At 47.5% G+C, this 27,223-nt stretch overlaps 1 protein-coding gene across 1 annotated transcript in view; it reads left to right on the plus strand.

The window, feature by feature from the left end:
* CACNA1E (calcium voltage-gated channel subunit alpha1 E) overlaps nucleotides 1-27,223 on the plus strand; it is a 332,597-nt gene that overhangs the window by 233,873 nt on the left and 71,501 nt on the right. Inside the window, exons 8-19 of the mRNA XM_052653512.1 lie at nucleotides 4,067-4,182; nucleotides 11,163-11,216; nucleotides 11,864-11,953; nucleotides 12,915-13,124; nucleotides 13,894-14,006; nucleotides 15,829-15,941; nucleotides 16,287-16,418; nucleotides 16,879-16,951; nucleotides 17,823-17,940; nucleotides 20,440-20,507; nucleotides 22,031-22,128; nucleotides 26,406-26,462. Of these exons, the coding sequence (XP_052509472.1) occupies nucleotides 4,067-4,182; nucleotides 11,163-11,216; nucleotides 11,864-11,953; nucleotides 12,915-13,124; nucleotides 13,894-14,006; nucleotides 15,829-15,941; nucleotides 16,287-16,418; nucleotides 16,879-16,951; nucleotides 17,823-17,940; nucleotides 20,440-20,507; nucleotides 22,031-22,128; nucleotides 26,406-26,462 (1,242 nt within the window). The remainder of the gene's footprint in view (nucleotides 1-4,066; nucleotides 4,183-11,162; nucleotides 11,217-11,863; nucleotides 11,954-12,914; nucleotides 13,125-13,893; nucleotides 14,007-15,828; nucleotides 15,942-16,286; nucleotides 16,419-16,878; nucleotides 16,952-17,822; nucleotides 17,941-20,439; nucleotides 20,508-22,030; nucleotides 22,129-26,405; nucleotides 26,463-27,223) is intronic.

The following is a 27,223-nucleotide window of genomic DNA, read 5'->3' on the forward strand; positions in this document are numbered from 1 at the left end:
AGGCCGGGATGACTTGCCTCTCCTACCGGAAATGAAGCCACGTGGTCATTCTGGGGATTGGGTAGAGGTGACACGCTGCACACTGCCTAGACTAATGCTACGGAGATTTCAGTGGAGCCAAACAAAGAAACATAGGGGTGGCCGTGTCCAGGAGTTACCTGGCGACTGCTCTGTTCTTGTTAGTTCACCTGGCTCTGCTTGGGTCCACGCAGAGATGCTGCGTCCCTTCATTTAAGCCTTTGGAATTCAGGGCAGATCTATCAGTATGGTTTTCAAGTTAGCCTAGATATTGTAATTAAAAAAAAAATCTATTAAATAAGTACCACACACCAGGCCTAGTCTAGTCTTGGAGGATGCAAAGTTGAGTAAGACAGAATGTTTCCACAAAAAGCTCACAGAGAGGGAGAGAGACGGTCACACGTATAGCTCACCGCCATAGACGTCTGGCTGTAAGACGAGCTTTGAAGAGACAAAGAGAAGGTATAGCAGAGGTCAGAAGACTTGGGGCAAGGGAGAGCGGCAAGCTAAACATTAGAGGTGACGTTTCAACCTGGCCTTGAAGGATTTTAACAGACTCAGGCAGGTAAGTCTGGGTTCCAGGCCAGTATAATTAAACCTTTAGATCCCTCACTGCTTGTTCGGGAACCGTGGGAAGTGTGCTGTGGCTGGAGCTTGGCTAGAGTGGGGCTGTAGGTAGGCACGAGGTAGATCGGATTGATGGGAAGTGAGGTTTGAAAGAAAGGTCCAGATCTAACCATGAAGGACTTTGAAAGGTCTGTTAGGTATTTAGCAGCTGGTGGAGGAGAGGTGTGAAGGAAGAGAAGATAGAAGAGGGAATTTATAGGATCTGAGGGTCATGGTTCCTCTTAGTGGCACTGTGTCTTAGGACACTTGCCCTTTCAAATGACCACTTAACTCCCGTTAGATTCAGTTTTCTGAGCTGGAAAATGGAGATGTTGGTAATAAGGCAGATGCTAAAGGATTATCGTGTTTCTCTGCTCATAGCTCACTTATGTATGTGTGTGCTCAGTTGTGTCCGACTCTTTGTGACCCTGTGAACTGTAGCCCATCAGGCTCCTCGGTCCATGGGATTCTCCAGGCAGGAATACTGGAGTGGGTTGCCATTGCCTCCTCCAGGGGATCTTCCTGACCCAGGGACTGAAGCCATGTCTCCTGCATTGGCAGGCAGACTCTTTACCACTGAGGCACCTGGAAAGCCCCGTAGTGTGCTTAAATTCTCCTGTTTCAAGGTCTTGTTCAAAATAGTGCATCCTGCTAAACCCTCCTGGATTCCCTTAGAGCATAGTTGAAAAATGAAGGCACACACATATGAAAAGGTAGAAAGCTGCCTATAAATATGCCACTGGGCTAGGCAGATATGTGGGGAAGCTGGGCTCTTAGAGCAGAGAGGCCTAGGGTTCCAAACCTGGCTCCATCTCTTAGTTAAACTTGAATGAGTGGTTTAAGTTGAGGCTGAAAATATCTGTTTTGCTGCCTTCTCATTTTGGTTGCAAAGATTAAATGTACGAAATGGATGAAGGTACTTGGAAATTAGAAAGTGCTCCACCAGCGTCACTCAGTGTGGTTGTTATGTTAGGTTTGGACATGGTAAGATTCAGTGCATATCTTAAAAAGATAATTCTAATTCCTGTGAAATAGATGAAATGAAGCAAGAAGAGGCAGGTGGCCAAGAGACCAGGTACATGCTATTTCAGTAGTCCAGGCAGGAAAAGGTGAGGTCCTAGACCAAGGCAGTAAGAATGAAGAGGGAGGGTGGATCCAAGTGCCATTTTGAAGACAGAACTGACAGAACAATGACAGGGATAGGAAGACGAAGAACCAAAGGTAAGAGCTTTGGTAGATGGTAATACCATGAACCAAGATAGCTCCTTGTTACTTTCTTACCTGCTGAAATCCAGAAGACAAGGTGGAAAAAAGAGGTGCTCCAGGGCTTAAATTCTGTTACCCTGACTCTCACTGAAAGTGTAAAAGAAAGTGAAGTCTCTCAGTCATGTCCTACTCTTTGCGACCCCATGGGCTATAGTGTACCACTCTCCTCCGTCCATGGGATATTCCAGGCAAGAGTACTGGAGTGGGTTGCCATTTCCTCCTCCAGAGGATCTTCCTGACCCAGGGATCAAACCCAGGTCTCCTGCATTGTAGGCAGATGCTTTACTGTCTGAACCATCAGAGAAGTCTGACTCTCACTGTTCCTAGTCAACTCTTCCTTCCCCCAAGACACCCTTAGTAGAACCCACTGAACCTGACACCAAGTCCAAGAGAATTTCTTCCAGTTTGCCTTGTCCTGGTGCCTTTACCCTGATTGTGACCTCTGTAAGGTGCCTGTGCCCAAGGAATCCCCTCTGTTTTGGAAGGAGGGGCCAGATATCCCCCTGCCTCATGGTAGATTGGCACCCCTCCCTCTCTTGCACTGGGAATGGGGCATGTCCCTTAGCCCCTGGTTCCCCTCCTCCTCCCTGGACATGAGGGAGTAGATAGCAGGACCCTCAGTGGGTGCTGGACTCTGTTACCTTCAGGTTACTGCTCTTTGTTGATGGAGAGCCCAAGAATAAGTGGAACAGCTTTCAGGGAAGTAGGAGAATGCATGAGCCGTGGCTGGGAGGCACTGCGCTAGCAAGAGGTGTTCTGGCTGGAAGGGTGTTTGATAAGAAGGGCATTGGTGCAAATGTCCGGAGGGGCCTACTAGCCAGTGAATATTTCTTGATCCCCATTTGCTCGCTCGTCGAATCTCACCATCTTCCTCTCTGCCAGGGAGTCCTCATTCCTCTACTCTCTTCTTTTTCCCACGGGGCTTTAGTGGGTGGCTTTGTTTTAATCGTCTTTTGCCGCAGTGGCTCTGTGCCCTGTTACAGGCTGTGTCTTCCGTCTGACCCTCATGCTGATTTTATCCCCCTGTCTTGTTTTCCCCTCCACCCCACCCCACCCTCCCACTTTCTTCTGGAGCCGTGTGCCCTTCCTGTGTCCTTTTCTTTCTTATCCAACCTTGACCAGCCATCTTCAAACAGCATTTCAACCCTTCAGGGCATCAGTGTCGTGGTCTTCAGTGGCAGCGCATACCAAGCACCACGCTCAGTGGGTCAGGCCACCAGCTTGATGGGTAGAGTTCAGATCCCAGTAAGTGACAAGGGACTGCCCTCCCCTAAGCCTTGGTTTCCCTATCTGTTAAATAGGGTTTTAATAGTGCTTACATCATAGGGTGATTGTGAAGATCAAATGAATTAATGGATATGAAAAACTTCATATAGGGCTGGCACATAATCATCAATCAATAGACAGTAGTCACTGTTGTTATTAAAAGCATAAAGGATAGTTTGACCCCTCAGAGGGTTGAGTTTCTGTTGTAGCCAGAGCCACGTAATATATAGCATTCTGGAACCTAGCTCGTCCCATTACTAAGTCAGTAGCTTTCAGAACAGAGCAAGCAGATGAGATCAGGCACTTTGCTATATAGCAAAAATATTGTAAAGCAACCATACTCCAGTAAAATTAAAGAAAAAAAATCTCACCTTTATAAGTACAAAAAAGGAAATTAATACAAATGTTATTAATTTCAGCTTTTTAAAATAATATTCTAGTATAAGTTTCTTTCCAAGAACCTGATATACTCATAGTACACGTTTTATATGTATGATTGTTATTTTCTAATTTCTATTTAATTTTTTTCTTTGATGGATTTCTTAATGGTGTATTCATTCAGTTCCAAGTATATGAGTGTTTTCTAGCTGTTTTTTTGTTATTGATTTCTAGCTTTATTGCATTTTATTTCAAGAAGATAATTTATACTGGGGGGAAAAAAAAGAAAAAAACAGAGCAAGCAGAAAGTTTTAGTGCTGACTGAAATGAAACTGATCCAAGAAGACTTCCTGCAAGAGGCTGAACGAAGTTCATTTCTGTGCAACATTTCAAGATCATAGTTGCAGGCGGGGACAAAGGGAATGGGGTCTACACGGTGCCTGCTCAAACACTTGCGCTCCTGCTTGCTTCACTCTCTCTTTTGACCATGGCACTGCCCAAACCTAGTGAATCTTACCCACTCTGTCCACAGGGAATTTGCCAAAGAGAGAGAGAGAGTGGAGAACCGGAGAGCCTTCATGAAACTGCGGCGCCAGCAGCAGATCGAGCGTGAGCTGAACGGGTACCGCGCCTGGATAGACAAAGCAGGTAAGACCTGGGGGCTGGAGGAGGTTGGTGATGGGCTGCACAGACATCTGGAACCTACCCAGTACCCATTCCCAGTACTTCTGCTCAAAGGGCCAGTCTAGACCAGAGCGGAGAGAAGCTGGAAATGACTCGTTGGCTTTGGGGGTTCCCAACTGGTCCCATTTTCTCCCTTGGGATCTGTCCCTGTTCTTCTACCAAACATCTTTCAGGAGGCAGACATTTTAGCAAGGTGAACTGAGTAAAAGTTCACATAACCAAGTGCAAGAGCTAAGTCTGGGCTGATGCCATTTCACACTACTACTGTTACTACTAACAATAGTCTGTTCCATCCACAGATATTTATTGAGAGCATCCTGTTCTAGGCATTTGTGATACAACAGTGAGCCAGAGCTCTACTCTTGTGGGGCTCAATTACCCTATAGCTGGGAAGGCAGTGACGAACAAAATAAGGAGTAATTTTTCATAGGGTAATAAGTACAATGAAGTGCTTTCCTGGTGGCTTAGATGGTAAAGAATCCACCAGCAATGCAGGAGACCTGGGTTCAGTCCCTCAGCTGGGAAGATCCCCTGAAGAAGGAAATGGCTACCCACTCCAGTCTCCTTGACTGGGAAATCCCCTGAATAGAGGAACCTGGCAGCTACATACAGTCCATGGGGTCACAAGAGTTGGATACCACTGAGTGACAAAAGTGTCCACTTTCAAGGACAATGAAAACAGATCAAGGTAGGGTTAGGGGTTTAGGGTGAGTTGTAGTTTTAGCTGGAGAGTCAGGGTAGACCTATTTGGGGAGAGATGTGAAGGAGATGAGAGGGTGAGCCACAGGGAGCTCTGAAGGAAGCATACCCCAGTGTCCTGGCCCTAATGTGGGAGGAGACCCAGAGGGCTCCAGGAACTGCCTGAGGTGTGAGCAGGGGAGGGCGGGAGCTGGGATGAAGGCATTCTCGTGGTGGGAGCTGGCGGCAGAGCCTATAGGACCTTTACTGGCCCTTGTAAAGAAAGTTCAGGGCTTTCCTGCGAGTCAAGTGAGAACCACGGTGGGTCATGAGCAGAGAAGGGACATGCTCTGTTTAAGAAGCACTTGGTTGCTGCGTTGAGAACAGACGGTAGGAAGACCCGGGCCTGAGCAGGGAGACCGATAGTGAGACTACTGCTGTAGGCCCGCTAAGAGACGGTGCTGAGAACTGGTTTTCCCTGTTCCTTGCTGTCATCAGCTCCTCACTCATGGCTCAGCCTCGGGAATAATTGTTGCCCAGCCCTGAGGAAAGGTCCAGGTTTATCCTGATTTTACGAACCCACAGAGAGCCTCCAAACTCAAGAGTGACGGTGGCTCTGCTGTTTATGAGGGGCGTCGATCACCCCATATCTGTCAGTGAAGAGGATACATTTGCTTTCCTTGTTATTTTAAAGGTTGTATTGCACTGGTGTTATATGTCTTCATTTTCTTACTGAACAAAGAGTACATTTTTTTTAATAAAAAATAAAAGCATGACAGTCAGCATCTTTGCTCTGCTCCTGGTAGAAAAGCAGAGCACAAAGAGATCTCTCGGGGAAGAATTTGGAATAGGATGGGGTACTTAGTGGCCTGACCCTTCTTCTCTAAGCTTTGGAATGATGGATGCTATGACTCCTATTCTGACCACAACACATGCAGGCTGTCTCAGCTCAGGAGTCGACATTTGATCATCTAGCTGGTGACAGAGCAGGTATGATGCGAGGTGCCATGCCAAAGCCAAGTAAAAGCCACTCCTCATCCGGGACTATCTGCATTTCTTTGCTGCTTCTGGAAGCAAGAGCCATGGAGTGGTGATTGTATTCCCATTTCATCCTTGCTCCTCTGAGACTCTTGTGTGGACATGGACTTGAATCTTCCCTCCCTCTTCTTGGAACAGCAACTCAACAGATTTGCCTCCAGGCCAGCCTGGCAGCTTAAAGCTCCCAACTGCCCTTGGCTTCCTGGGCAAGGCAGCCATCTGACAGACCACCCTAGTGAGCAGGCTGGCAGCAAACTCCAAAGAGAACCCTCCACGCCCTGCCCACGGCCCCCTTCAGGGTCAGGGGGCTCAGGATGTTGCTCTTTGCGGCTCTGCTTTTCAAAATAATGCAGAATTCCAAGGCTCCTACTTTCTTCCAGTTGGCAAAGCCTGCTCTCTTCTCCTTCTAAGAAAAAAAGACGCACTGCGACGTCAAATTGTGCTTCCTGGCCCTTCCCTTTACAAATGGAGCGTGAGTGATTCAGAGACATATGGGTTACGTTTCCCTGGAAAGACACTTGCAAGTTCCAAAGGGAACTTGGCAAAAGACATTGGGGGAGGGGGTGGTGCCAGCCCATCAGGAGCCCTCGAGCGCTCCCCAGAGGTACTCAACGGCACCATCCACCCTCCTCCTGCCTCAGGGATCCTCGAATCTGCCCACCCCAAAGCCCCAGACACTGCGCAGAGTGAAAAAGACTCTCTGGCTGAGGTCATTCACGTGGCTAAGAGGTATTTAACAAGTACCTAATTTTAAAAGGATGGCCTCCAAAAGCCAGTGCTGTCAGTGACCTTCAAACCTTCTATGTGCACATCAAGGAGCATCCCACCAATAACACTTAGCCTGTTAACTTAGTTTTGCCAGAGGGCTGTACTTAAAAAAGAAAACTAAATGTTATGACTTTATAATGGCCATCCTGCATGGTACATTCCGAGCCTCAACATGTTCCCCTCCCTGGGAAATACATTACATACTCTTAGTTTTATATGCAGGTGGAATTATGGTAATAACTTTACCCTTTTATGCTTGTCTTTGTACTTGTTAGAAGTGCTTAAATTAAACCATTGCTTAATAGAACTGCTGCAGGCTTATCCCCAGCAGCTGGGATCTTAGGGAATGATTGCTGGCACTTCCAGGTCCCCTCGCTTATGGCTGAGACAGAAGTGGGGATCAAAACTCATCCACACCACTCTCAATAGAGGGCTCAGAATCCCACTATATGTGCGACAGAAGGTCTGTTTCGTTGATACATTTGAGGGATGTTGTTCTTGTTGTTCAGTCGCTAAGTCGTGCCCGACTCTTTGCGACCCCATGGACTGCAGCACAGCAGGCTTTGCTGTCCTCCATTATCCCCCGGAGTTTGCTCAAATTCATGTCCATTGAGTCAGTGATACCATCCAACCATCTCATCTCCCCTTTCTCCTGCCTTCCATCTTTCCGAGCATCAGGGTCTTTTCCAATGAGTCAGTTCTTTGCATCAGGTGGCCAAAGTGTTGGAGCTTCAGCATTAGTCCTTCCAATGTATATTCAGGGTTGATTTCCTTTAGGATTGACTGGTTTGGTCTTCTTCTGATCCAAAGGACTCTTGAGCCTTCTCCAGTATCACAGTTCAAAAGCATCAATTCTTCTGCACTCAGCCTTCATTATGGTCCAACTCTCACATCCATACATGACTACTGGAAAAACCATGGCTTTAACTATGTGGACCTTTGTTGGCAAAATGATGTCTCTGCTTTTTAATACATTGTTGAGGTTTGTCACAGCTTTTCTTTCAAGGAACGAGAGTTTTTTAATTTCATGGCTGCAGTCACTATCTTCAGTGATTTTGGAGCCCAAGAAAATAAATTCTGTCACTGTTTCCCATTTTTCCCCATCTATTCATCCTGATGGGACCAGTTCCCATGATCTTAGTTTTTTGAATGTTGAGTTTTAAGCCAGCTGTTTTGCTCTCCTCTTTCACCTTCTTCAAGAGGCTCTTTAGTTTATCTTTGCTTTCTGCTATTAGAGTGGTGTTATCTGCATATCTGAGGTTATTGATATTTCTCCTAGCCATCTTTCTTTGGAGGGAATGATGCTGAAGCTGAAACTCCAGTACTTTGGCCACCTCTTGCGAAGAGTTGACTCATTGGAAGAGACTTTGATGCTGGGAGGGATTGGGGGCAAGAGGAGAAGGGGACGACAGAGGATGAGATGGCTGGATGGCATCACTGACTCGATGGACGGGAGTCTGAATGAACTCCAGGAGTTGGTGATAGACAGGGAGGCCTGGCGTGCTGCTATTCATGGGGTCGCAAAGAGTCGGACACAACTGAGTGACTGAACTGAACTGAACTAGCAATCTTGATTTCAGCTTGTGCTTCATCCAGCCTGGCATTTCACATGATGTGCTCTGCATATAAGTTAAATAAGCAGGGTGACAGTACACAGCTTTGATGTACTGCTTTCCCAATTTTGAACCAGTTCATTGTTCCATGTCCAGTTTTAACTGTTGCTTTTTGTCCTGCCTATAGGTTTCTCAGGAGACGGTAAGGTGGTTGGGTATTACCTTCTCTTTAAAAATTTTCCACAGTTTATTGTGATCCACACAGTGAAAGGTTTTAGTGTATTCAGTGAAGCAGAGGTAGCTGTTTTTCTGGAATTCCCTTCCTTTTTCTGTGATCCAGTGAATGTTGGCAACCTGATCTCTGGTTCCTCTACCTTTTCTAAATTCAGCATGTACATCTGGAAGTTCTCAGTTCAAGTACTGCTAAAGCCTAGCTTGAACGATTTTGAGCACTACCTTGCTAACATGTGAAATGAGTGTAATTGTATGGTAGTTTGAACATTCTTTGACATTCCCTTTCTTTGGTATTGGAATGAAAGCTGATCTTTTCCAGTCTTGTGGCTGCTATTGAGTTTGCCAAATTTGCTGGCATATTGAGTACAGTACTTTAACAGCATCATCTTTTATGGTTTGAAATAACTCATGCCAGAATTCCATCACCTCCACTAGCTTTGTTCATAGTAACGCTTCCTGCACTTCCACTGCACTTCACATTCTAGGATGTTTGACTCTAGATGAGTGACCATACCATCGTGGTTATCCAGGTCATTAAGACCTTTTATGTGTATTCTTGCCACCTCTTCTTAATCTCTTCTGCTTTATTAGGTCCTTGCAATTTTTGTCCTTATTGTGCCTATCTTTGCAAGAAATGTTCCCTTGGTATCTCCAGTTTTCTTGAAGAGATTTCTAGTCTTTCCCATTCTATTGTTATCCTCTATTTCTTCTCTTGTTTGCTTAGGAAGGCTTCCTTATCTTTCCTTGCTATTCTCCGGAACTCTGCATTCAATTGGATATCTTTCCCTTTCTCCTTTGCCTTTTGCTTCTCTTCTTTAGTGAGGCGTACTCTAGTAAGTCTTGGCAGAAAATAGTGTCTCACCCATGATGACACCTCTGTGGAGTACAGGACTGCTCCTGGGGAGTCACAAGGGGAGTCCAGGGAACTGAGTGGTGGTTTTACAAATGCCAGCAACCAAATAATGCCCGCCCAACGCCAACCAGCTCTTTCCCTCTCTATTACCCGTGGGATATCCAGCCATTCAATTCAGTTCTGACACTGAACACCACCCAAAGTGAGTGCAGACCCCACAAGCGAAGGGCTCCACCCCATGTGCCTATCTCTCCTTCACACACCAGCCACAGTAGGGTCCCCAGGTGACCTATACTTCTTCCTGGCTGAGGACAAATTCAAAGGGTTCCAGATTTGCTAATTCATTAGAATGACTTATAGAACTCAGGAAAAAACTACCACCAGTTTATTATGAAGAATGCAAGTCAGTAACAGCCAAATTGAAGAGATACACAGGGTAAGATATAGGGGATAGGGATATGGGTGAACCCCAGAGCCTACAAGCACATCTGGGCACATCACCCTCCTAGCACCCTGATGGGCTCACCAACCTGTCAGCAACCTGGGCCCCACCTGTAGGGGTATTTTTTGGTTGATTTTTAAAAATGATTCATTTATTTTTGTTTGATTGTGCGCGGTCTTTGTTCCTGTGTTCGGCCTTTTCTAGTTGCGGCGAGTGGGGGCTGCTCTCGTGGTGGTGTGTGGGCTTCTCACCGCAGGGGCTTCCCTTGCTGTGGAGCGCGGGCTCTAGTCTCTCGGGCTTCAGTAGTTGTGTTACACGGGCTTTAGTGACTCCATGACGTGTGGAATCTTCCCCGACCAGGGATCGAACCTGTGTCTCCTGCATTGGCGGGCAGATTCCTGCCCACTGTACCACCAGGGAAGTCCCATGTAGGGTTTTAAATGGAGGTTCCCTTATGCAGACCGAAATGATTGGATCATCGGCCATTGGTGACTGATAGTGTCAAGCCCCTCTCCCCTCCTGAGAGGTGGGAAGGGGATGAGACTGAAAGCTACAACCTTCTAATCATGTGGTGGGGCTTTTTGAGTGACCGTCCCCCCTCCTTACACTATCTAGGCCTCTCCCTCAGTGAGTCATCCCATTAGCATACAAAAGACAGTACATCCCACGGGCTTTGGAACCTCTGTGCCTGAATGGTGAACAAAAACCAAATATTTATATTTTATTAAGTCACAGGGACAATTTCATGATGGGCTGAAGCCTCTTCAACTCAGGCTCTGCTCAACAAGGCAGGATGGACATGGTGGGGGGAGAAGAAGCAAGGCCACAAGGCTGCTCCTCTCTTTGAGGGGCGGTGAGCATCTTCCTACACCCCTTCCTGAAAGAAGTAGGCTAGACCCCATAAACGTGGTCTCATCTTCTGAATGAGGGGGAGGTGTTATGACCTGGCAGCTACTGCAAACAAGCAAAATTAAGGAAGCTCCTATTGCTAGGATAGCTTTAAGGAAACTGGATAAAAGAAAACAGAAATGGAAATTTTTGTTTTTATCAATTTAGGAGGATTTTAGTTAAAAAGATCAACTCTCGCTCTCAGAGCTGTTTATTCTCCTAAATAGCTGTTTATTCTTTGGTGTTTCAGACAAAGAGCTGAATCTTAGCCCATCACCCCCGGTGCCCCCTTCACCAAAGACCTTCCTTTCTGTTCTGATGCTCCGTCTGTGACCCTTGATGTCTTTCTGACGCTGGTGCTTGCAACCAGCTCTGAACTCCACTCTCTCTCCACGTTGCCCTGGAGCCAGAGCTGTTCCTCAGGGATTTTCATTTCGCAAAATAATTTGGCATTTACTGATAATTTACTAAACCATTTGTTTCCATATAGAGGAAGTCATGCTTGCTGAAGAAAACAAAAATGCTGGAACGTCAGCCTTAGAAGGTAAGGAAGTGCTCCAAGGCCTCATTGCTCTCTCATCTGCCCCCTCATCTGCGGCGGCTATGTCTCTTGATCAAGAGGAGAAGGAAAGAAAAGAGGGGTGCTTTGGGATTTGAAATGCGAGTCTCTCTGTCATAAAATCCCTCATGCTTTAAAAGGAAGGGAATTGAGTCATGGGTTTAAATGCTTTTTAAAGTGATGAAAATGAAATCCAAGAGTTGTTTCGTTCCAGGGCTTGTGATTGATAATGGGCAATGAAAAAGCCATCATACAACCAGTGGTTCAGAAAGGGATCTTCTTTGACAATTTGTGGGGGACATCTTGGGACCACTTTCATTGGCAAGAAGTGACATTGTTTATGAAGAGCCAGAACAAATAGACACAGGGTGCCTGTTTACCTACTGCGTTTAGAAGAGCTCCCGCAAGGAGTCAGGAGCCTTGTTGCATGGGATTCAAGAGCCTTGTGTGTCAGAGGTGCTGCTGAGCAGGGGAGCCACATTTCTGTAGACGTTTGTTACTTCTCTTACCCTGATTCGGGTATTTAAAGGCAGGCATCTGTGTCACAGGTGCCTCTAGGCCACAGTCCTGTTTTGACCAGCCTGACCGGTGATTCTCATGTCCTCTCTCTGCCCCTTGCTTCCCTGGTGTAGTGCTTCGGAGGGCAACCATCAAAAGGAGCCGGACTGAGGCCATGGCACGGGACTCCAGCGACGAGCACTGCGTGGACATCTCCTCTGTGGGTGAGTGGAGGTTGTCGGATCATCTTTCACTGCTCTGAACCTCCCGTTAAAGGGAGCATCCTATCTCAGGAGAAATGCCACAAGGAGGAGGGGAGCCCAAAGAATCCAGAACTTTGGGATGTAATTAGGGAAAGGCACTGGAATCTAATCTCTTCAACAGTGACTTAAAGGAAAAAAAAAAAATGGACCAAGGGATAATGTTTATGTGAGACACGGGGTTTGGGGCCAAGAATCCAACCCAGATTCTTCAAGCATGGCAGATGTATCTCTTCAGCGTGTGTATCCTGTCTCTCCTGGATGTGCTAACGAGCACCCACTTTGGGATATTGTTCACTGAGGAGGCCCATATGAGAAACTGCGTTCATTTGCTTAATCATAGTAACATCTACCTACTTGCATCACCTGCTTCCATGCGATGCTTAAACAGATTCCTACTGACAACCCTTTAACTTGCCTGCTGTTCCATCCCAGGTTCTCTTAGAGAGCCTGGCCGACGGCAGACTTTTCTTCTCCAGAAAAACAGGGAAGGGTCTTGACTTCATCCTGAAAGGCAGAAGAGGTGTACAGAGCTCATCACTGCTTCAGGTTGCCAGGGGTAGAAAAATCACAAATGTAGCAATATGATTCCAGTGCCTGAAGCATATTCAAAAAGAAAAGCTCAATCTGTTACAAACATAAACAGGATCCTATTAGGATTCAAGATACCGGCTGGATGCCTGCTATCCTACCCCTGGGAATCCTTCCATTTCCTAGCACCAAGAGTGCCCAGAGGAAAAGCAGAGTTCCCTGCTGTGCTGTGGAAACTCTTAGCTCCTAACATGGGGCTGCCCCAGGGTCTGCAACGTGGCAGTCCCCTAGCTCTGGGACCAAAGCTGCCCACCTGGACCTCTGAATGCCCTTTTGTCATGGAGGGTGATCTCTTTTGCAGCCTCATTCTTCCTCCTTCCTTCTCCCCAACTAGGCACACCTCTTGCCCGAGCCAGCATCAAGAGCGCAAAGGTGGACGGGGCCTCCTATTTCCGGCACAAGGAGCGACTTTTGCGTATCTCTATCCGCCACATGGTTAAGTCCCAGGTGTTTTACTGGATCGTGCTGAGCCTTGTTGCTCTCAACACCGCCTGTGTGGCCATCGTCCACCACAACCAGCCCCAGTGGCTCACCCACCTCCTCTGTGAGTGAACGGTGACTGCTGGCTCTCACGGCTGCCGCTCGATTGGTGTGTGAATGTCAAGAGAGCAAGGTGTCACATGGGCTTGGCAGTGGTTCTGCCCGCCCAGAGTTCTGCCTCTCTGCCACTGAGGCCAGAGTTGTCCCCAGGGGGTCGGGATTATCCATTTTCAGCTGTCATTCATTATTGAATCAGGTAAATAAATCTTTAGTGATGAGTCAACAACATAGTGTTACACCTTGCATAATCCCAGGCCTTCACTTCGTGCCTTTAGGAGACTCAGGGATTAGGGAGTCTTGGTCACCCAAGTCCTAGGGGCAAGTTCTTAGGGAAATGGATACCTTCAGCAGACCAGAAAGGAAACCTGTATAGGTCAGCCCTTGGTAAGGCTGCCCTGGGGTGAGGGTGAGTCTCCTGGAGGCTTCCCAGCTGGGTGTATGGAGAGTAAATCCAGCTCTTTCATCAAAGCCATGCTTAAGCCCTTTCTGTCTCCTGAAAGCCATCTGCCACTTAAATGGTAGTGACAAACCCACCTGTCAGAAGAGAGCAGAGCTGACCTGTAGAGTGTGCTGGGACTCAGTCTGGGCCTGAGCGTGTTCAGACAAGGAGAGGTTTTGCCTGGCACTGACCTGGTCCGTGGTCACTGACTGTCCTGCCCGAGTGGGTCCCGCTGCTCTTGAGGGCTCCTCCGTAGGTGGTGGGGACTGGGGTTGGGGAGGACAGGAGCCCGTGCTGTCCCTGGAACCAATGCTTCTGCCTTTAATGCTTTCAGACTATGCAGAGTTTCTGTTTCTGGGGCTCTTCCTTCTAGAGATGTCCCTGAAGATGTATGGCATGGGGCCTCGCCTTTATTTTCACTCTTCCTTCAACTGCTTTGACTTTGGGGTAAGTGCTGGAGGCGCCCATCTTTCTGCCTGGGGTTGCTATGCTGTGGTTTGAGATAAGCACCTTGCTCCGGGGCTCAGCATGAAACCTTGAAATCAGAATTTATTAAAGGAGGATAGATAGGATTAGCCGAAGGGAGGTCAAGAATGAGTGAATACTTGCCATACGAGGATTTGTTTGGGTTTTTGAAATGCTCTTTTATTTTTAATGTTTTTACTGAAATGTGTAACACGCACACCAGAGAGTAAACACTTCAGTGTCTATAGCTCAGTGAATTTTACAAAGCTCCCCAATAGCCAGAATTTTGAACCGCTTATTACCTTGGAGGAAGCCTGGGAGAGAAGAACAAAAGACTTGATTCTGGAAAGTGGTTTCATCAAAACTGAGAAACAAGTATATTTATTTTTTTAGTTCAGTTTAAAATTGAGAAAATTATCTAGATATACCCTTAAACATTCATACTCCTATGCACACACACCCTCTTATATTAGCAAGTCCCCGCATAGACTTCACCCAATGTCCACATTCCTAAATAATAATGATACATAAAAGTGGGCATGATCAATGCTCTTCAAGGTGCTTTCACATACATTTTTGTCCTCTGCCACTTTCAGTCCTGCCCACAATGTGAAGTATTGGGAATTAGGCTCCCCGTTTACACATGAGTCAACAGGGGACCTCGTGTGCAAGTTCACACAGCCAGTTAGCAGCAGAACTAGGTTGCAAAACTTTGGGTTCCTGAACCACCTCTCCTTCTGCCAAACCCTCTTCTTTTCCTGCCAAATCTCCAGTTAGGTGCTAACGATTTTGAGCACTTGCCAACCTGCATTTTAACTTGGAACATATGCTTCTGGGTAGAGGCAATTTTCAGGCATAAGAACTAGTGAAAGACCATTTTTATCTTAGTTCCCTTATGTACATACTTTTCAGCATTGCTGTGAGGATTAATTTCTGTTATTTCTCCTAGTTCAATGTGGGGAATGTATTAGACCCTCAATAAACATAAAATTAAAACATAAAACAAATTGAATGGCTGATTTGACATTGCTGCTTCCTATAGCAATCAGATTCTATGCCACTAATTAGTACCATCACGTCCAGGTGTGTGGGGCCTGAGTGACTGAAAGCCATTTCATGTTAGCACTAAATTCTGGGCCAGCAAGAGAATGTGGACCTTCTCAGAAGTTTTTCTATTGGAAAGCAACCTGTATTCATTTAAGTTTGCTTTCTTATTTGAGGACTGCTCTTTTGTCTGTCTGTTCAGGTGTTTTAATAAGAACAGTACAGCTGTCAAATCTGTGCAGAAGTGGTGAATGACTTGTAGTTTTCAGGAAAGAGCAGTCGGTAAACAAGCTACAGGATGAAGGAGGAAGTTTAGCGAGGAGAGGGGGGAGCAGTGGGGAGAGAAGGGGCAGAGTCTCGTTTTTCCTTGGCAGCCTTCACAAATAGGTGGTCCTGCTGGGGGTGGCCTTCCCTGCTGGCTCCGCTGGTAAAGAATCCACCTGCAGTGTGGGAGACCTGGGCTCAATCCGTGGGTTGGGAAGATCCCCTGGAGAAGGGCACGGCTACCCACTCCAGTACTGTGGCCTGGAAAATTCCGTGGACTGTATAGTTCACGGGGTTGCAAAGAGTCAGACAGGACTGAGTGACTTTTGAAGAAGAAGAAGATTGGAGGCAGGCAGGGTGGGGAGGGAAAGGTTTATTGACTTCAGAATAGCCCAGTGAGAACTGCTGATTGAGGTATCACTCCTCCCCTTCCTCCTCCCCCTCCTCTCCCCTTGGCCTTTTCTTCTTCTCACTGTGGCTGGCTTTGGCTCTTTAGGTCACAGTGGGCAGCATCTTTGAAGTAGTCTGGGCCATCTTCAGACCTGGTACATCTTTTGGAATCAGTGTCCTGCGAGCTCTCCGGCTTCTAAGAATATTTAAAATAACCAAGTGAGTGATCAGAATCTAGACTCCTCCCAGCCACCTCTGGGCGTGGAAGCTCCTCTCTGCCACATTGTGTTGCCTTACATCCTCACCACAGGATCCCTTTCCTCACCCCACTTTCCACTCCACGCTTCAGCTTCTCTTCCATCTCCAAAGACCAAACCCGTGAAAGTGCCTGAGTGCCAGCTCCTAAGCCACCTTCCCGAGGGGAGCCACATTACTGCTCCATCTCTCCTTCCTACAAGTATCCAGATGCAGCTTACCTCATAGGTCTCCCGGCAGATGCCCAGCTGGGCCTGGGGGTAATGTGGTACCCGGTTCACCGCCATAACGCTGTCTGGGTTTTTGCAGGTATTGGGCATCCCTCCGGAATTTGGTGGTCTCCTTGATGAGCTCCATGAAGTCTATCATCAGTTTACTCTTCCTTCTTTTCCTCTTCATCGTTGTCTTTGCTCTGCTAGGAATGCAGCTGTTTGGGGGCAGGTAAGCACCGATGAAGGTTCCAGCCGAAGCAGCCTCAAAACCTCATCTTCATCCTGTGAGCTCTGGGGTCACCAGTTTGTTCATGATGTTACCATGTGTTTGTTCGTGTCCATGGCCCAAATCAACCATGCACCTTATGTGTGGAAAAAATGTCTGTTTTTAATCCTTCCACACCATACAGGGTTCTTATTGAGGGGACCTCTCCCTTTGGAGCTGCCCTTGAAAGGTGCAGCTTGGGGTCTTGTAAGTCAAGTCCAGATCCCATCACCAGTGCCTTTCAAGTGGACAGTTCCTGGTAGTAATCACTGAAACCATCTTCGTAAGTTAGTGGAATGGAAGGAGAGTAGGGAAGACAGGGATGTGAAGAAGGGGGAAAGGAGTGATGAAAATGGCATAATTTTAGGAAGGGAAACTTGGTGTGTGAGATTCTCATTTCGTTCTCTCTGAATCTCCTTTTCAGATTCAACTTCAATGATGGGACTCCTTCAGCAAACTTCGACACCTTCCCTGCAGCCATCATGACTGTATTCCAGGTACGAGGATGTTAAAAATGTTGCTTGGGATCCCTTGGTGCACATCCTCCAAGGTAATGATGTTGTAAAAGAATCCTCCCTTTCCTCTCCAGGCTCCTCTCAGGCAGTACTTAGTACTCTTGCTGATTAAGTGGTCATCACCACTGTTAATTCCTAGGATTCCTATAGCTCTGTTCTCACGAATAATAAAAGAGCTCTATTGTGATGACCTCATTGGCCTTCTCCCTACACTTGTGAGTTTGCAAGAGATGATAATTAAGTCAAAGACATTCAGTAACATCACATTTCTGGCTTTATGAAATTTGAAGTACCCTCTAACTTACATGTCCATTTAATGTAGAACCTTTTCCACCCCCACCCAATCCTTTTTTCTTTTTTTTTAATCATGAGAGAAAACTCAAATCTGGTGATGTTTAAGAGCTAAAGGAGAACTCTATTTAGCCAGAATATGAGACTGCACCAGAACTCAGTTTTCTGGAACTGGAGCCCTTGAGGCTCTTTCCAACAGTGCTGCTGTCTCAGTAGCTGTATCTTGGCAGCTCCAGAAGATAGTCCATCAGTGCCTGAGCCACCTGATCTGTGTGGTTCCCGTAGGCTTGGCAAAGCTGTGGTGTGGGATGGGAGACTGGAGAGTCTACGTTTTGAGGAACAGAACTTTTCCTTTTGATATTCTTCTTCCATTTTCAATGGCTAAAATTCTCTTACATATCAGAAGGCAGTTGAGGATTATTCATGGGTGTGACTTTTTTTTTTTTCTCCTTGACAAGAGGGTAAATGGAAAAGACCCAGACTCAGAATTTTCCCCTTTCCATTGACCCCATTTTCTCATCCAACCCGGGTCTCTAATTTGCCTGTTGTATGCTTTGTGTAGATCCTGACGGGTGAGGACTGGAATGAGGTGATGTACAATGGGATCCGCTCGCAGGGTGGGGTCAGCTCGGGCATGTGGTCTGCCATCTATTTCATTGTGCTCACCTTGTTTGGAAACTGTATCCTTTTTAAAATGCTTCCCTGTGCTGCTGGCCTAGACCAGGATGTGAGGAGAAGGAGGTGGCCGTGGTGGTGGTGATGCTGGTGATAGGGAGAGGGCAGGTGGCAATGGGGCAGACAGTGTTAGGTGTACCAAGAGAAACCAGGATCCCGCTCTTAAGGAACATTTGCTATTCGGGTAAAAGATGAGTATAAATAAAATAGAGTATCATCCCAGTTATCAGATATCATAACATCCAGGTTATCAGATTATTATCACAGATAAAATCATATGAGTATTACAGTAAATGATTGGAGGGACTATGAACTGGGGAAAATAAGGGAGCACAGAGATCACTATCGGCTGAAATAGTAATAACCAGATTATAATATTAATGAATTAATTATGTTTTCTTTTACTTAAACATTTATTTTTAAGTATAGTAGATTTACAATGTTGTATTAATTTTAGGTGTACAGAAAAATGTTTCAATTATACATATATATATATATTCTTTTTCAGACTCTTTTCCTTTATAGGTTATTACAAAATATCAAGTATAGTTGCGGGTGCTATACAGTAGGTCTTTGTTGGTTTTCTGTTTTATTTATAGTAATGGGTATATGTTAATCCCCAAACTCCTAATTTATCCCTTCCCCTTTCCCTTTTAATAATAGTAACCGTAAGTTTGTTTTCTATGTCTGTGGGTCTATTTTTATTCTGTATATAACTTCATTGGTATTATTTTTTTTAAGATTCCACATATAGGCGATATCATTGCCTTTGTCTGGCTCACTTCACTTAGGATGATATTCTGTAGGTCTATCCACATTGCTGCACGTCATTAGTTCATTATTTTTTATGGCTGACTAATATTCCACTGTGTAAATGTCCGATATCTTCTTTATCCATTCATCTGTTGGTGGACGTTTAGGTTGCTTCCATGTCTTGGTTATTGTAAATAGTGCTGCAGTGAACATTAGGGTGCATGTATCTTTTCAAATTATGGTCTTCTCCAGATACATGTCCAGGAGTGGGATTTCTGGATCATATGGTAGTTCTCTATGTTAACAGGCAACAGAGCCTTCCACCTAATAAGTTCTCAAAAATATTAGTATTGTGATTAATGCTAATACTGCTGAGCATAGCTAGCGTTTATCATACTTGTGCTATTCATAAGACCTCATATTAAATGGTTTTTGGCACTATTTCATCTAATCCTTACCTTACAAATCTTAGAGGAAATAAGTTGATCAAAGTCAATTACTAAATTATAATGGGAGACTAGAAAATAAGTGCCTTTAATTCCCAAACTATGACTGGTCTTGGGATCTCGACAGGGAAGATTTAGGTTTTAATCCCAGCAGCTTTGCTTACCAGCTGTGTAGCCTTGGGAAAGTCACTTAACCTCTCTGAGCTTCTAGTTTTCACATCTGAAAAGAGGAAACAACATCTATGTCCTTCATTAGTTGTAAATAATAAAATGAGATAGTTTACTTGAATATTCCACAGACCAGAAACTTCTACATGATGTTTTGGGCAAGTGGGACTTGTCTTGAACTGAGATCACTTGAGTGAAAGGGAGACAGCCATGTGTTGCAGATGTATTTTTTTGCCTTTTCCATAGTCTCACGGAGCATAGATGTTCCTTTAAGTTTTCTGCTCTGAAAACTTCTAAGGGCCAGAGCAGACTATAAACAAACACGAGAAACCCATATAAAGAAAGCTAGGCAATGAGTCACAGAAATGGAAGGCCAGTTTGCCTTAATAGTGGCACCTTAATTTTCCTGTTACTCTGAGGGTAGTCAGACCTGGACTTTTGTGCTAAAACAGATGTATGTTCCATAACACATGAGCCTCGAGGATAATTGGAAAATTGGGACTTCTGAGGTTAGAGTGTGGAATAGAAATGGGCTCCATAATGATCTTGTGTGCCCTGAGACATTTTGTTAAATGAAATATGGGAGCCTTCCAGGACAAGAAGATTGAGAAATGTTAGCATACCATTACTGAGAGATAGTAATGAGTCTGTAGAATCTCTCTCTCTCTCTCTTTTTTTTTTTTTTTTTTTCATCTTTAAGGTCAGACTAGCATGCCTGATCTAGGTGGGCTTCAATTCCAGCCTCCTGGAAAGGAGAGATGAACTCCTACCTCTTGTTCCCTACCCGTCTTGCTGTTCAGTGGTTCTGTATTCAATGTTGCTGTAATTAGAGGCAGTAGCTATGCAAAAGCCTCCTCCCTCCGTCTCCCCCTTCCCTGGGGGGTTTGATTCAGGTATATTTCTTTGTTTGGTGCAAAGAGATGATATGTGGAAGGAGAGAAGACGTATTCTCCTTCAAACAGAGCTGCATAATATCTCTTCCCCCACATCACCGCCACAGTCCCTGCTTAAGTGACTCTCTGGGCTGACTCTGTCCCTGCTGGTGTTCCAGACAGCAAGGGCATGGAGATGCCTTCTCAGCCTTGCTGGGGCTCCTTGTGCTTTTCTTACTTGCCCATCCTTAACTCATGTCCCCAGACACACTGCTGAATGTGTTCTTGGCCATCGCTGTGGACAATCTGGCCAACGCCCAGGAGCTGACCAAGGTGAGCCTTATTCTCCAGGGATTTAATGGTTCTTTGGGCCATTGGGTGCCCACTAGGCTTTGGGGCTACCTCCAGAAGCCTGCACTGCCTGGCTCGGGCCTGCGGGAAGGCCCCTTCTGAGAGCTCATGGATACCTTGGAGAGCTACACGTGTCCATGAAGGGGGCCTGGTTCACTTTCACTGAGTTTGCCGAGCCTTGGACCAGATGGGGTCTCTCATTGGATGTTGAAGATGATCACTTAGCCACTGCAGACTCTCAAAGATAGCCTTTGCAGGCTTGTGACTTGGAAAATAGAGAAAACACCAGAGTCTTGGATTTAAGTGCCACCTCTGCTTCTGTGACCTGTGGCTGTGTGACCTCAATCATGTGCCTTCACCCTTCTGGGTTTGAGGGTGAGAGGGTCCAGGACTGTGGCTGTTGGGGGATTCCAGTGCTCACTTCATCTTGGGGGAAGTTTCCATGAGTTTCAAAGAAGCCAGACACCATGTTTCTCAAAGAACAGTTCCTCTCTTTCCTCTGAGTCATGTCTTCAGGGGTAGAGGCAATACAATTGCAGTGGGATTGTCTAGGGAGATGAGTGAACCTTCTCCCCGCATAATACAAATTTGGTTTAAGGCAAAATCAATAGCATCCTAGTGATGTTTATGAGCTTTTTCCATGTATTCCTTGAGGGTTACCTGCTCTTCTCTGCATTCTCAAGGATCTTCTTACCTGCAGACAGGGTAAGCTCTAGTAGCTGAAAATGTGGCTGAGTCACACATCTGTCACTTACTGGCCCTTTTAGCTTAGATGTGACCCCTGGTCTCTATTACTGTTCCTTCCTTCATCTGTAAAAAAAAGGAATGCTATATCTGCCTTGCATACCTCTCAGGAGGACAGCAAGGATCAAGCAAAAGGACGTGTGTAAAAATGAGAGCAGTCTTTGAAAACATATGTATTAGTAGCTCTGGTCATTTTACCTGAACCGGGTTTCCATGGCGTCATCACATAGAAAGACATTTATAAGTTGGAGTGGGGGTGAGGGGCTGAGGTCCCTGCCCGAGCACCAGGGTAGGGGTCACTTAGCTGTGCAGGGAAGAGGGTATGATGAGGATTGTGGCCTTCATCTCAGGGGCTCTGCCTGGGAGGTCCTTCTCCATCACTTCCGGACGCTGCAGAGCATCCGAGAAGTATCAGCTCTGGCCTCTGACCTCTACAGCCCTGGCCACCTCCACCGAGGGCTGGGGTTTGGGGTAGACCTTCAGGTCTCTCCTGAGGAAACATGGGGGGCCTGTGGGGCAGGAGGGGGGCCAGAATAGCTGGCCGTGCCAGGGCTGTGGAGGCTGCTGTCTCAGGAGGCCTGACTGCTAGTTGCTGGAGGTCTGTGAGCCAGCCTGACCTCACTCTGCCTGTTTCACCTCTTGCTCTGCTTTCCTCGCTTCTCCAGGTCTCCAGAAGCTCCCTCAGCCCTTCTGGGCAGGGCCGAGGAAGCTACTCTCCTTCATGGGGATCCCAGACAACGCCATCTCTACTTTGTATCTAGGATGAACAAGAAGAAGAGGAGGCCTTCAACCAGAAGCATGCGCTGCAGAAGGCCAAGGAGGTCAGCCCGATGTCTGCACCCAACATGCCTTCCATCGAGTGAGTCGCTGTCCCCACATCACAGACCACTGGGCTCCTGTGTCGACAGCCCAGTGCTCAGCTCCACAGCTGTTGACCCTTGGAGGGAGCCTGCTCTGTGCCGGGAAGCATCCTGTGAATACAGTACTGAGCAAGACAGGGTCAGGGTCTCTTTTTTCACCGAAATTTTATTTCAGTGAGCAAGATAGCTGATAAATGCACAGAGACAATTTTAGGTAGAACTTCTATAAAATAAGTAAAACAGGGTACTAAGACAGAGGAACAGGAATTGGGTACAGTACCTTTGGGCAATTTGGGAGAAGTTCTCTGAAGAGAGGATGTTTAAGCAGAGACCTAAATGTGTAGGAGATGGTTGTGTGATGTTAAGAAGATGGAACATTCCCAGCAAGGCCACGGTGTGGCTGGTGTGGAGGGAGCAAGGGGAAAGAGAAGGCGGTATGGCCGGGAAGGTCCTAAAGGCTCAAGTGAAGGACTTTGCTTTTGTTCTGATTACAACTGTAGGAGGGTCTAGAGGGGAAGGGTGGGTAGGATTTGATTTATACTTGAAAGGGTCACTCTGCTCTATGGAGAATGGACTGAAGGGGCCCAGACTGGAGGCAGGAAGACAGAGATTGGCTCTTCGAGTAAAGCAGTGAGAGTTAGTGGTGGTTTAGACCATGATAGTAGCAACAGAGGAGATGAGAGTTCATCTCATTCAGTCTGTATTTGGAGGGAGAACCAATAGGATGAGCTGATGGAATAAATGTGATAGAAGTGGAGATGAAAAACAAAAGACAGAAACATTTCTCCCAGGTTTTAAGGTTTGATGCCTGTGTAACTGGAGAGGTGATGGTGGTATTTATGGCTCGCCTGAAGATGGTGGAAATCCAATGTTCCATTGGTGCCATTAAATTTGAGATGCACATAAGACGAGCAAGTGAAGCTGTTGAATGGGCTGTTGGCCACGTGAGTTTGAAGCTCAGAAGTCAGGGTTAGAAATAAGGATGGAGGGGTTTTGCATTTGGATGGCATTTAGGCAGTCATCCCAGGAGAGCTGACCCAGGGAGAGTTGGGCTGAGAGGCTGAGGCCAGAGGCCAGAGAGCACCCTGTGTTCAAGGAGAAACCCACGAGGAGAGCAGGTGAGCAGGGTGTCCTGGGGACATGGAGAAGAACACGCTTCTGGAAGGAAGAAGTGGACGGAGGAGCTCAGGACTACTGAAAGATCACATGACATGAGGACAGAAAAGGGAGCATTGAATTTGGCAAAAATGAACACTGTTAGTGAACTTCACGAGAGCCGTTTAAGTGGCCCAGTGGGAGCAAAATCCAGTTGGAGTGGATTAGAGAGAGAACGGGGACTAATGCATTATAGCAGCCAGTGTAGACGCTCTTTGAGGACCCAGCCTGGCCCTGGTGGCTGCTGGCAGAATTAGCAGACCGTAGGGCCCTTTGGGTGGCTCACCTCTGCGTGGCACTGGGGCAGGGCTTTGGGGGAGAGGCTGAGAAGTGACCACAGAACCACTGAATTCCTGTTGGGGCTTCTGGGCCCACATGAGGGCTGTGTGAGGGCCCCTGGGGTGTGGCTGGGGAGGGTCTGAGGCAGCTGGCGGCTGGACCTGTGTCCAGCTGGAGCCAGACCCTGTCATCTGTTAACCTGAAACTGATCAGCGAGGAGCCCTTTCCTCCCCAGAGCTCATGTGGAAGGCTCGCAGTGTCCTCAGCTTCACCTCGTAGGGACATTCCAGAGTTGTGTGGGGGCCCTCCCGTGCATGGCTGTCCTCTTGTTCTCACCTTTCAAAACTGAAGGAAGGCCTGGCCTCTGGGCCCCTCCTCTGTGAGTGAAAAAAAAACTCGCTCCAAAATTCGTTAAAGATCGATAAAGATAAAACGACTCCTTCCTCCCTAGAATCTTCTCTGAGCCTCGAGCAGTTTCTACCCCACTTTCCCTGCACTCATGAGTTTGGGCTAAAAATAAATACACACAGGTATCCAAACATGCTGGTGGGTGGAGCTGGCTGCCACTTTAGGAGTGGGTGGTTCTATTTCCTGAGATGAGGAAACCTGGAGGAGGAGTGGGTTTGGAGATATGAGGGGGAAGCATGCTTGGCCCAGTGTGGAAACTCACTATTTATAGAATGAAAGAATGAATGAGATGCTGGTAGGCACAGGGCCGGAGGGAGTGAGCTGTGCACGTATCCGGGCACAGTGAGGTGGGAGGAGTGCTGTAACCATCCCAGGTGAGTAGAGATACAGGCTTTGGGTGTGATGAGTGTGCTGCTGGCTGAACAACAGTGTTTGGACATGGCGGCCAAGACCCCTGACTTCCGGACTCTAGTATGACTGAGTGCAAATGTGGCGGCTAGAGCATTATTACAAACCAAAAAACCTGAGGGCTAGACCTAGCTCTGTCCCTCAGTGCTGTGGCCTTAGAACGAGAACCTCAGCATCTCAGAGTCCCTGTTTCTCCGTCTTTGACATGAAGAATAACAAGCCACCTGTCCTGGTCCACATGGTCCTTGCAGGGTGTGTGTGAGGTCACATGCGTATGAACTGGGGAGATGCTTCTCTGTGTGATTGTAGGAATGTTGAAAATGTACTAATGGTTGTGATGGGAAGTGAATCTGGATCTTTGTATGTGTAAGCGGAGAAGTGAAGTTTGAAGTGTGGATCTGATTTGTATGGAAATGAGAGGTTGGTTTTCTCTTTGGCCTGGCCTCGGTGTGCATGTGTATGTGTGTGTGCACACTTGTGGGCATGCAGAGAATTCTTCCACATATTTTCCCTCTTCTACACGTGCTTCTAGAGGATCAGTGTGTGATGACTTGAGAATTTGCAAATAGCTGTTGTTTAAGTGTTACTTGCTCAGTTGTGTCCGACTCTTTGCGACTCCATGAACTGGAGCCTGCCAGGGTCATCTGTCCATGGAATTCTCCAGACAAGAAGACTGGAGTGGGTTGCCATTTCTTTCTCCAGGGCATCTTCCTGACCCAGGGATCAAACCCAGGTCTCCTGCATAGCTGTAGAGCTATCACTGCGTAGGTATCACTGCACGGCTGGTGGAAGGTGCTTTTCCTGGTGGGCACGCATGCTGCCTGTCTAGACTGTGTGTTTCTCTTTCTCTCCCGCCACGCCTCTTGGCACGGCTGCCCCACGTGCATGGCAGCCGCTAATGCTGAGGGATGCTGGGGACCTAGTCACAGGCATCTCCACAGTATTGGCCACATCCAGCCCAGGGGTGCTTCTGTGCCCTGTGCCTCTCCAGGCTCAGATCAGCTGCCTCTGTTCCCCCTGCCCACTGTGGACCAGGCTCCTCTGCGGATGTGGACGTGGCGACTGAGCGACCCTAGTTTGCCTGTGTATTTTCCACGGGTGGATGTCAGTTTCATCAGGGAAGGAGCCACATTTGCCAACCTCCCAGGTCCAGGCAGGGTCCGTTGGGCCAGACTGGGTTTGTCACCCCAGGGACTGGGGCAGGCTCATTCCACAGCTGTCCCAGACATGTCTTTCTCCATCTGAGTGCTGAGCCTGCGCTGACAGCTTCATTTTTCCTGTTTGCCTTTGTGGGTGATGCCCTCACCCTACCATTGACTTTCCATTGACCTTGTGGTCGAAAGGACATAGCACGTGTATGTGTGTGTGTGTGTGTGTGTGTGTGTGTGTGTGTGTAGATGAGAGTTTTCCCTGCACAAGGCTAGGAAGGGTAACACTTGCTTTACCCAGCTGAATAGACAGTGTTCAAGGCCTTCGGCCAGGGCCACCACGGTGCACACGTGCAGGGGCCACCACTCACATCCTGAGGTATGTGGATGGCAGCCCATTGGGCGATGGCCCTGCCTTTGGCCGCGGGCCAGTGGTGTGCACGCTAGAGCATTTGTTCCCTGCATGTTGTGTGAGATGGGAAGGACGAGCGGGGGAGTCATACCTTTGTGAATATCCTAGATATGATCAAGGGGAAATGAACTTCATCCAAGTTTACAGGGTGTCCAGAATAGGTCTCTGAAGGACACTTAGGTGAAACCTGAGTGCCAGCAGGGCTTGATGACTGAGCGTCCAAAGCTTCTATGACCTGATAAACCCTGTGAGTGCCTGCCTGTTCGCTTCAATATATTAGATCAGTATGTTTGCACACAGCAAGGAACCAAGGCCGGTCCCTTGGAGCGTTGACGGTTGGGCATGTACAGAGGGCAGCAGGCACCTAGGGGATTCTGTGCCTCTCCCTGGAGATCGGCTGGTGGCCGTGGGGCTGGCGGGTCCTAGAGGTGGGGGTGAACTGAACCTGTCCGTTTTTCTTCCCCAGAAGAGACAGAAGGAGAAGACACCACATGTCGATGTGGGAGCCACGCAGCAGCCACCTGTATGTGTGTACCGGTCTGCGTGTTTGTGAGTGGTTACGTGTGGGTGCGGGGACACCGTGTCTTTGTCCTTGCCGGGGACAGAGTGGCACGGGCGTGCACATGTCCGTGTGGGCCGTGGCGTGTGCGTGTGCGCTCCGTGCACATGGTTTGTGATCTGCCCTTCCGCACCTTCCACCGTGTGCCTTTCTCAGTGTGCGTCTCAGGTATGTGACCCCGTGTGCAGTTTGCTCTTCCGTGTGGCCTGTGAGTGGACATGTGTTGGTGTGGGTTGTTTGTGCCAGTGGGGTGCCTTTCATGCAGGCGCTTGTGGACAGCTCGTGTGGGCCCCAGTGAGGATGCGCGTGGGCACCTGTGAGCATCCCCTGCAGGGGCTCTAGAGGTGCACCCATGGGTGCATGGGGGAGCAGGTGTAAGCGTCCACTCTCCACCACCCGTGGAAGCCCACCCTGTGTCACGTTTGTGTGTTCCTGCTGCCACGTGAATGGTCAGCTAGGCCTCTAAGCTGAACTGTTCAGCGGTGGTTTTGAGTATGAGCTGCTCGTGGTCCCTGGACATAGAGACCCTTGGATTTTATCAGTGGTTGTGGAAAAGATCCCACTGCATCGCTGCGAGGGTCATGCCCAAACTTTCTGTAATATGGGTCTGCTCCCTGCTGTCGTCAGTGTCCGTTTAATAGGACCTGCCCTTGTACTTCTCAGCCTTAGCTCTCCCAGGCTGGCATGGGAGAGGGAAAGAGAGGGAGAGGAGGAGGAAGAAAGGC

The sequence above is a fragment of the Budorcas taxicolor genome, chromosome 16, assembly GCF_023091745.1.
Source record: "Budorcas taxicolor isolate Tak-1 chromosome 16, Takin1.1, whole genome shotgun sequence".
Taxonomy (NCBI): domain Eukaryota; kingdom Metazoa; phylum Chordata; class Mammalia; order Artiodactyla; family Bovidae; genus Budorcas; species Budorcas taxicolor.